The following is a 9,950-nucleotide window of genomic DNA, read 5'->3' as shown; positions in this document are numbered from 1 at the left end:
TAAAAACTAACTATATGGAAGTAGGAGAGAAAGCTCATGTTTGTTCACAAAATTGAGTTATAAATAAAATTTTGTTGTGATAAGAATGAATGATGTGGATGACTATTTTTTATGAGACTTAATTTATTAAGGGTGATTGATTGCATTTAATTATGTTTGAAAAGTAAAGTTTCTTTGTGCTTATAAATAGCAAGTTAGCAACATAATATGAAGCATATGGAACACACAAAAAGTAATAAAACACTATTCTCTCTCTTTCTCTAATTATATTTCTTTATTTGTTACTTCTTCCTTATTTATTTATTTAGTTATTTTATAACACGTTATCAGTACGAAGCTCTAACGATATTTTAGGAAGACTTCAGGTAACAAATTTTTATTATGTCGAAACTTCATCTTGAATATAATGCTTTTGATATATATGGAAACAATTATTTATCATGGATACTATATGCTAAAATCCATCTTGATTTAATGGATTTTGGAGATACCATTAAGGTTGAAAATAATACATCCCAAAAAGATAAAGCCAAAGCTATGATTTTTCTTCATCGTCATCTTGACGTATGATTGAAAAATGAATATCTCAAATTAAAAGATCATGCAGATCTGTGGAAAGATCTTGAAGAAATGTACAATTATCAAAAGACGTTGATACCTCCTCAAACCCGATATGTTAGAGAAAACTTTCTCGACCTTTCCATGCCTCGAATGTGCTCCTGCAGTAGCAATCGAGAAAAATGATTTAAAAATATTCTGAGCTAATTTCTTTCTTTCTTGTTGCTGAACGCAACAATGAGTTGCTCTTAAGAAATCATGAAGCGCGTCTAGCTGGCGCTGCCCTATTTCCTGAAGCAAATGCGGCAACTTATAACCCCAGAAGAGGTAAATGGCAAGATTTTGATAACAAGAAAAATTATGGAAGGAAAAGAAATTATGTTCACAAGAAAGGATCTCACCAAAAGTGGGATAAAGAAAGAAACAATAGGCAAAGTAAATCAATTGGGGATAAATACTTCCGTTGTGGTGGAAAGGGCCATTGGTCACGTACCTGTCATACCCGAAGGCACCTAGTTGATCTTTATCAAGCATCCTTGAAAAGGGATGACAAAGGAAAGGAAACAAATTTTGTTTCAAATAATGAAAATTTCACCACTCATTATGATGTATCTAATTTCTTTAAGGATTCTGAAGAAAATATTGGCTATTTGATCAATGATGGAATAGTTTGATATGTGTATGTGTTTGTTAAGTATTCATGTGAATACTTTTACTGTGCATGTACTTCTACTCATTTTATTATTATCATTTGTCTTTGAAGAAAAATGGTAAGGACATATTCTGAAGATATTTGCCTTGCGGATAGTGCAAGTTCGCACACTATTCTTAAAAGTGATATATATTTTACCCATCTTGTGCCAAAAGAAGAATATGTTAATACTATTACTGGTTCAGGCAATGTGATAGAATGCTCTAGAAGAGCTATAATTTTGTTTCCTGGAGGAACAAAATTTATAATAAATAATGCACTATTATCTACTAAGTCTCTGAGGAACTTGTTGAGTTTCAAAGATATTCGCCGAAATGGATATCATATTGAAACAATGAATGAGGAAAATCATGAGTATTTATGTATCACAACTCATGATTTAAATAAAAAGGTTATATTAGAAAAGTTACCCTCACTTTCATCTGGGTTGTATTATACCAAGATTAGTGCAATTGAATCACATGCCACTGTAAACTAGAAGTTTACTAGCCTAAATGAATTCATAACTTGGCACGACCGATTGGGTCATCCGGGAACAACCATGATGCGGAGAATTATTGAAAACTCTCATGGACATTCACTAAAGAACCAGAAGATTCTTAAAACTAGTGAATTTTGTTGTGTTGCATGTTCTCAAGATTCTTAAAACCAGTAAAGATTGGATTTGAGTCTCCTGAATTCCTAGAAAGGATTTAAGGTGATATATGTGGACCTATTCATCCATCGTGTAGATCTTTTAGATATTTTATGGTCCTAATAGATGCATCTTCGAGATGGTCACATGTGTGCTTATTATCTTCTCGCAACCTAGCGTTTGCCAGATTATTGGCTCAAATTATTCGATTAAAAGCACAATTTCCAGAAAATCCAATCAAAGCAATTTGTCTTGATAATGCTGGTGAATTTACTTCCCAAGCTTTTGATGCTTATTGTATGGCTAATGGAATAAGTGTTGAACATCCAGTAGCTTATGTTCACACACAAAATGGGTTAGCAGAATCACTTATTAAACGCCTCCAATTAATTGCTAGACCCTTACTTATGAGAACAAATATCCCAACCTCGGTTTGGGGGCATGCTATTTTACATGCCGCAGCACTTATTCGTTTGAGACCAACGAGTTACCATCAGTTCTCTCCTATGCAATTAGCTTTTGGCCAACAGCCAAATATTTCCCATTTAAGAATATTTGGGTGTGCGATATATGTTCCCATTGCACCACCTAATCGCACCAAAATGGGACCCCAAAGAAAATTGGGGATATATGTTGGATATGACTCTCCCTCTATAGTGAGGTATCTTGAGATACAAACTGGAGATGTATTTAAAGCCCGATTTGCGGATTGTCATTTTAATGAATCAAAATTTCTAACATTAGGAGAGAGAATAAGCTTCCTGAAAAGGAACTTAATTGGAATGCATCATCGTTGATGCATTTAGATCCTCGATCAGGGCAATGTGAACTAGAAGTTCAAAAGATTATACATTTGCAAAGAATAGAAAATGAATTGCTTGATGCATTTTTCGATACAAAGAGGATAACCAAATCTTATATACCAGCGAAAAATTCCCCAATTCGAATTGATGTCCCAGTAGGACAAGTAGCCACTGAAGCAAATTCAGGCCAGAAGCGTGGCAGGCCTGTTGGTTCCAAAGACAAAAATCTTCCAAAGCGAAAAGAAGTGAATACTATTTCTATTGAAAAAGACATAGTAAAGACACCTGCAGTTGTCCAAAATTCTGATATAGTTTTAACGCCAGAAGACGTTTAGGTACTGAAAATTGTGAAAATGACGAGATCTCGATAAATTATGTCTTTACAAGAGAGAAACGGGACCGAAATAAGAGAATTGTCAATGAAATATTTGCATATAATATGGCATTAAAAATTATGCATGAATGTAAGGATCTTGAGCCAAGATCAGTCGAAGAATGTCGACAAAGGAATGATTGGCCAAAATGGGAAGAAGCCATGAAGGCTGAATTAGACTCACTTGCAAAACGTGAAGTCTTTGGACCTGTAGTCTGTACACCAGAAGATATAAAACCTGTTGGATACCGATGGGTATTTGTGAGAAAACGAAATGAGAAAAATGAAGTTGTGCGCTACAAAGCCCGACTTGTGGCACAAGGTTTTTCACAAAGGCCCGGTATAGATTATGAAGAAACGTATTCCCCTGTAGTGGATGCGATAACATTGCATTATTTGGTCAGTTTATCTGCATATCATAAACTTCATATGCATTTAATGGATGTGGTAACAGCCTATTTGTACGGCTCATTAGATCGGGATATCTATATGAAAGTCCCTGAAGGACTAAAGATATCTAAACCATCCAATGAATATTCGCCGGGGTTATATATAGTTAAATTGCAAAGATCTTTATATGGTCTAAAGCAATCTAGACGAATGTGGTATAATCGTTTTACTGAGTATTTGGCCAAAAATGGATTCAAGAATGATGATATCTGTCCATGTGTTTTCATAAAGAAATCTGCATATGGATTTATTATAATTGTTGTGTACGTTGATGATTTAAATATCATTGGGACTCCTGAAGAGATTCCAACAATTATAAAAACTCTAAAAGAAGAGTTTGAGATGAAAGATTTTGGAAGAACTAAATTTTGTCTCAGCCTGCAGATCGAGCATATAAAAAATGGGATCTTTATTCATCAAACAACATACATAGAGAAGATCTTGAAAAGATTTTATATGGATAAGTTACATCCCTTGAGTACCCCAATAATCGTAAGATCTTTAGATGTGGAAAATGATAAATTCCGTCCTAAGGAACAAAATGAAGATATACTTGGTCCTGAAGTACCATATCTTAGTGACATTGGAGCACTAATGTATCTTACTAATAATACACGACCTGATATATCATTTGCTATGAATTTACTAGCAAAATATAGTTTCTCTCCAACCAGAAGACATTGGAGTGGAATCAAACAGATCTTTCGATATCTTCATGAAACGGTTGATATGGGATTGTTTTATCCCTATGGATCCAAGTCACAATTAGTTGGCTATGCAGATGCTGGATATTTGTCTGATCCACATAAAGAGAGATCTCAAACAGGATACCTATTCACATATGGTGGTACAGCTATATCATGGAGGTCCACGAAACAGACGATTGCAGCAACATCCTCTAATCATGCTGAAATACTAGCGATACATGAAGCTAGTCGCGAGTGTTTTTGGCTGAGGAGTGTGATCCAATATATTCTGTCATCATGTGGACTGATTGATCAGAAGATAGCTCCAATTGTCCTGTTTGAAGATAATACAGCATGTATTGCTCAACTTAAGGGCGGATATATCAAAGGTGATAGAACAAAGCATATTTCTCCCAAATTCTTCTTCACTCATGATCTTCAAAATCAAGGGACAATTGATATCCAACAGATCCGCTCAAATGACAATCTGGCAGATTTATTCACAAAGTCACTCCCAAAATCCTCCTTTGAAAGATTGGTACATCATATTGGGATGCGTCGATTTCGAGATGTTAAATGATATCGACAAGAGGGGGAGACTGTACTTTTTTTTCCTTGGTCAAGTTTTTATCCCATTGGATTTTTCTTGACAAGGTTTTTAATGAGGCAGTCCCCATCACTAAAGGATATTGTACTCTTTTTTCTTCATTAAGGTTTTTTCCCACTGGGTTTTTCTTTTGTAAGGTTTTAACGAGGTAATAATCCTAAATGGTCATCCAAGGGGGAGTGTTGTAATAAGGATGAATGATGTGGATGACCATTTTTCATGAGACTTAGTTTACCAAGGGTGATTGCATTTAATTATGTTTGAAAAGTAAAGCTTCTTTGTGCTTATAAATAGTAACATAATATGAAGCATATGGAACATACAAAAAGCAATAAAATGCCATTCTCTCTTTCTCTAATTATATTTCTTTATTTGTTACCTCTTCCTTATTTAGTTATTTTATAACAAATTTCTTTGATTTTCTTTGTTTTTTCAGAGTCGGTATGTTTTTTTTTGTCTTGAACATTTATTTTTGTTTGCCTTTCAGCCTTTGGTCAGGTTATGCCTTTTTTGTTTTTGTTTTTGTTTTTGTTAAAAGGTCATGCCCTAAATGTAACATTTAAAGATTCGTCTTCCTATCGTAGGCCCAACAAAAACAATTTGGGCTTCAAAACATACTCTATGAGTCATAAAGAGGTAAGCCAGCCATGACCAAAAGGGAAATAGAGGTAAGCAAGCAAGACCCAAAAAAAAAATTAAAAAATAGAGGTAAGCCAGAGGGTTCTGCGTGGTGCCTGAAAAATCTGGAAGGTTTTGGAGGTTTCAACTTTCAACATCTTGTGAAGGAATAATTAGTAGTAGATACTAGTCCTATATAGACCTTTCTGGAAAATACCTGATTCCTCCTCCACAGCGTTTAAATACCTTATGTATCTTCATTCTTCTCCATCAGGCAAGCAAGACAGTATTTTCTAATCAATCACACACAGCATTTTCTACTCAAATCACAGAAAAAGAAAAGAAGAGAATGTCGCTGATTCCAAGTTTCTTCGGTGGCCGAAGGAGCAACGTCTTCGATCCTTTCTCCCTCGACGTTTGGGACCCCTTTAAAGACTTCCAATTCCCGAGCTCTCTTACTTCTTCCGACAATTCTGCGTTCGTCAACACTCGTGTGGACTGGAAGGAGACTCCCGAAGCACATGTGTTCAAGGCTGATCTTCCTGGTCTGAAGAAGGAGGAAGTGAAGGTTGAGATCGAAGATAACAGTGTCCTTCAGATCAGCGGCGAGAGGAACGTTGAGAAGGAGGACAAGAACGACACCTGGCACCGTGTGGAGCGCAGCAGCGGCAAGTTCATGCGGAGGTTCAGGCTCCCCGAGAACGCCAAGATGGATGAGGTGAAGGCAGCCATGGAGAATGGTGTTCTCACTGTCACTGTTCCCAAAGCAGAAGTTAAGAAACCCGATGTTAAGCCCATTCAGATCACTGGTTAAACAAGATACTTTTTCCTTGTTTTCGCTCCTAGAGTTTTCAAACCTATGTTTTTGTGAATTGTAATTGCGTAATGCCTATGTCATGTTCATGTCCCTGAGAAATATAAATCATGTAGTAGTGGTAAGTAAGAAAGCAAGATTATTGTGATATGAGATGTAATCAAGTATGTAGTGCATGTGAATAATAATAATTTCCTTCTTTTATCGGTTGAGGGATTTGAAATTCTTCTCTTGCTTTTTCTTCTTAATTAATCCATCGATTCCCCCATTTCCCTCTAAAACATATTTTACTTTCTTAATTTTGGGAAAAAAAAATGCCTGCGTGCTAGCAGATTGCATGTAGAAAATTTTCCCAGTTTATTTTATTATTTTATATTTATTTGAGTTGTAATTAATTTCTCATTTTCTCTTGGTTCGGTTTTTACCGTTAAAACGGTTACGTGTTTGAAGCTGTTATTTGGACCCATTTTTCTGGCAAAGTAGCAGTAAAATTTTACCCAAATCCAAACTTTCTGTCCCATATAATCTTAATCTGATCGTATCCTATTCAAATTTCCACAAGTAGGGTGCCGTGGAGGAACTCTTAACAGATTTTGAACCTTGACTAAATACAAGAGTCCTCCTTTAACATGTGACGCTCATTCAACTTACTTTTGTTGAGTACCATATCCGCACCCCATATCAATCATTATATACTTCTACAGAACTCGCCAAATGTGTGATGTTGCATTTGCTGATATACCAAGATGCAAACATAAGTCTCTGTTGCCCACTTGTGGAGTTAGATATCAGGATCAGCGAAAAGGAAAAAACGACACGATTTTGTGTGTTTCGAAATTTAGGTAGTTTTTATTATTGATGGCAGTTATGCCAAAACAAATCTAGCTCACTTTGCATCAGATGTGAGATGACACTCATTTTTGAATGAATCATACAATATAAGTTACGTATTTACAGCAGACTATAATATTAAATGATACATTGTAATCCTATATTATAATCCCGAATGCTACTTACTCTATAGCTTCTTCTGGTATAACAGTCAACAAAGAATACTTGGCTTTGATTGAGATTCTGCCATTATCCACACACAACTTTGCACCTGTGACAACCCAATATCCAGGTGTATCCTCTGGGCCCCTAACCATTTCTTTTGTGTCTACAAAGCTGAGCATTCTTGGAGCCCTTGTTGGCACTGGAGGACCACCTTGATAGATTGCTGAGTTTATCTCCACCTTATTCGCCTTCTCCGGCGAGGATTTCAACTCTTTGCTCAGCTTTGTGCTCATCAAGGCAGAGAAGAATCCTGATTTTCTAGACATTGTAGAAGGTCCATCCCATTCTGATCTCCGGATTTTGGCCGATGCCACGGTTGAGAATCCAAGCCTTAGGAACAGAACCTTCTTCATTCCCACAAGCTTCACCTCAAACCATGCCTTTGTTACTATGGCTGTGGACTCGTCTATTCTGGAGCTGTTGTACTGAACAGGTGCTGTGTACACATGAGAAAACATGCTCCATTTTACCGGTTCGTAGTAGCCTCTTTCGACCGGTTCATCGATGGGTTCATAGCCGTTGTCTTCTGAGATTTCAAGGAAACCAGGAATCTCTGCAAGATGCTGAAGATGGATTGCCAAGTGATCATTCTTTTTGCTTTCTAAGTACAAACGAATCCCTGTTACAGGACGGTTCCCGGAATCAACCTGCATAATGAATGTCACTCAACTTGCTAGAAAGAAAATTGTTTCTAAGTTGGATACATAATATGCTTCTTGCTTAAATTGAATGAAATTACCTTGACAGTGTTAACATAAAGCTTGGGTCCCATGAGACTGAACTGAAGTGATGGAGACATGTTTTTCTTATGCTTGTGGCCATATCCAAGAGGCAGATCTCCATACATTGGTGCCCATTGCCGTGGCAACTGAAATTCCAGAAAATGATGGAGATCCTCTATGGCAGGTTTATCTATTTGATACATAAAACTCTCAGAAAAACATGTACTAGAGATATTATATTATATTATATTATATTACTCATTCTATATTTGTGCCAAAAGTAATTCAGAAATGTTTGCTCACATCTAAGATACAAATTAACGGCGTGACTCAAGAATCCATTGCCTGGAACAGAGTTGAGTAAGGAAGTAATAGGAACAAAAGACATTGATATGACATTGGGGGATTGTAGTATGGTTTGAAGCCACTGGTTATAAGGCTGACGAATATCAATGCCTCCCCTGCGGACCGAAACACTCATGATTTCCTGCAAAAGAATTTGTATAAATCAGATGCAGTTATGGGAATTGCAACTTTCTTGCAAAATAAAAAGATAGAGATAGATTCGTAGAAATACTGACATCATTCTTGGAGTGGCTTTTTACAACTGGTCTTCCAGCAGGAGGAAAATGGTTCTGCCTCCACAGCTTGGCATGATCATCCTGAAAGTAAACATGGTTGAATTATGTTAGAGATCACTTTCTTTTTTCTACCATGAAACGGAAGATGTATATGGTGGTTGATATTTGCCTTTAGTTTTCCTGATATTTGAGCAGGATTGGCATTGGAAGATGGATTCGAATCCTCTGAAAACCTCTCATCAGCTAGTTGTTTTAGTAGTTTCTGCAGTTCAGCGGGTGGAAGATCTGAATTCTTTGACTGCTTGATGTGGACCACATCTTTACCTCCCATCTTGACGCCAACAATCACATGGGTGCCATACTTGTCAATGAACCTGATGAACAACACAAGCATATGCTGTGTTAAATTGATTGAACAAGCTTCATGTTTGTGTTTCTGTTTCTGAAAAATACTTACGAGGCAAGAGCTGCAGGGTTCCAGGAAGAAGGAACATCTTTCTTGACTTGATCGGAAAGGGTTAAGTTAGTTCTATCCAATTCAACGGTGTACAATGATATGAAGCATCCATCAAAAGCAAGGCTCTTAGTTGCAGCTGCATCCTTCGGCCAACACTTCCTCATGTCAAACATAGCATTGAAAACTCCCGATGGTATCTTCCCAGACAGAGATAACTGCCTGTTAAAATGCTCCGACATCTGCAATTAAAACAAATTCATTATCCCTACCGAACCATATATCTTTGTTTTATTCGATGGAATTAGTTAGTAGTTAGCAGTGACCTGGTTGAAGGTGAGAACATCGGAATGGAACCTTGTGCGTTCACCTTTGTCACACTTGATGGAAGAGGGAACGTTGTGGACACGAATTGAACCTGGAACTGGGAAGAGCATGTCCCTGGTGTGTTTATGATCAATCTCGATCAACGTGGAAGACTTGCAGGCGGAGAATCTTATGTCGCTGCAGAGATCATAGCCTTGACCAATCACTGACACTGCTTTCTCCGCAGCCAGCTGTGGATCCATCCCCGCAATGCTTCTATTCAAACCCATATTTAATTTTATTTCTTGATTCATGTACAAATTTTACAGCACTTGTTCATGGTCGGATCGGATCACTCCCTCTTATTAATTAATAGTCTGGCTTTCAACAGAGTCGTGGGAACGACGAAGAATCATCGAAGAAGCTCAAGGCGGCTTCATGCTTATGGTTATGGACTCAACCTTCGAACCTTGTTTCTCCACGTGGCACCGTGTTATGATCACTGCGAATAAGTCATAGGGTCAACGCTGACTTCGGACTTCGGATCATTTTTAATTTTATATGGCAAAACGTATG

General features: G+C 37.1%; 2 protein-coding genes across 2 annotated transcripts; one reads left to right on the top strand and one right to left on the bottom strand.

The window, feature by feature from the left end:
- LOC107631210 (17.3 kDa class I heat shock protein) lies at positions 5,673 to 6,270 on the top strand. Its single transcript, XM_016334576.2, has one exon. The coding sequence runs from the start codon at positions 5,791 to 5,793 to the stop codon at positions 6,253 to 6,255; it is 465 nt and encodes a 154-aa protein (XP_016190062.1). The 5' UTR covers positions 5,673 to 5,790; the 3' UTR covers positions 6,256 to 6,270.
- Positions 6,280 to 9,860, bottom strand: LOC107631211 (MACPF domain-containing protein NSL1). Its single transcript, XM_016334577.2, has 7 exons — positions 9,395 to 9,860; positions 9,072 to 9,310; positions 8,784 to 8,988; positions 8,615 to 8,695; positions 8,337 to 8,520; positions 8,051 to 8,223; positions 6,280 to 7,958 (listed from the first exon to the last, which is right to left on the bottom strand). The coding sequence occupies exons 1-7, from the start codon at positions 9,686 to 9,688 to the stop codon at positions 7,269 to 7,271; spliced, it is 1,866 nt and encodes a 621-aa protein (XP_016190063.1). The 5' UTR covers positions 9,689 to 9,860; the 3' UTR covers positions 6,280 to 7,268.

This window comes from Arachis ipaensis, chromosome B03, assembly GCF_000816755.2.
Source record: "Arachis ipaensis cultivar K30076 chromosome B03, Araip1.1, whole genome shotgun sequence".
NCBI lineage: Eukaryota > Viridiplantae > Streptophyta > Magnoliopsida > Fabales > Fabaceae > Arachis > Arachis ipaensis.
The sequence above is the reverse complement of the archived record's forward strand: the minus strand, read 5'-3'. Positions and strand labels throughout refer to the sequence as shown.

What these genes read in the sequence shown, in the direction of transcription:
- LOC107631211 (XM_016334577.2), bottom strand. Translation starts at nt 9,688, where the DNA reads ATGAATCAAGAAATAAAATTAAATATGGGTTTGAATAGAAGCATTGCG. An exon ending in AACCCTGCAGCTCTTGCCTC is followed by an intron (nt 8,989 to 9,071) that starts GTAAGTATTTTT and finishes GTTGTTCATCAG; the next exon opens with GTTCATTGACAAGTATGGCA. An exon ending in CGTTAATTTGTATCTTAGAT is followed by an intron (nt 8,224 to 8,336) that starts GTGAGCAAACAT and finishes TGTATCAAATAG; the next exon opens with ATAAACCTGCCATAGAGGAT.
- LOC107631210 (XM_016334576.2), top strand. Translation starts at nt 5,791, where the DNA reads ATGTCGCTGATTCCAAGTTTCTTCGGTGGCCGAAGGAGCAACGTCTTC.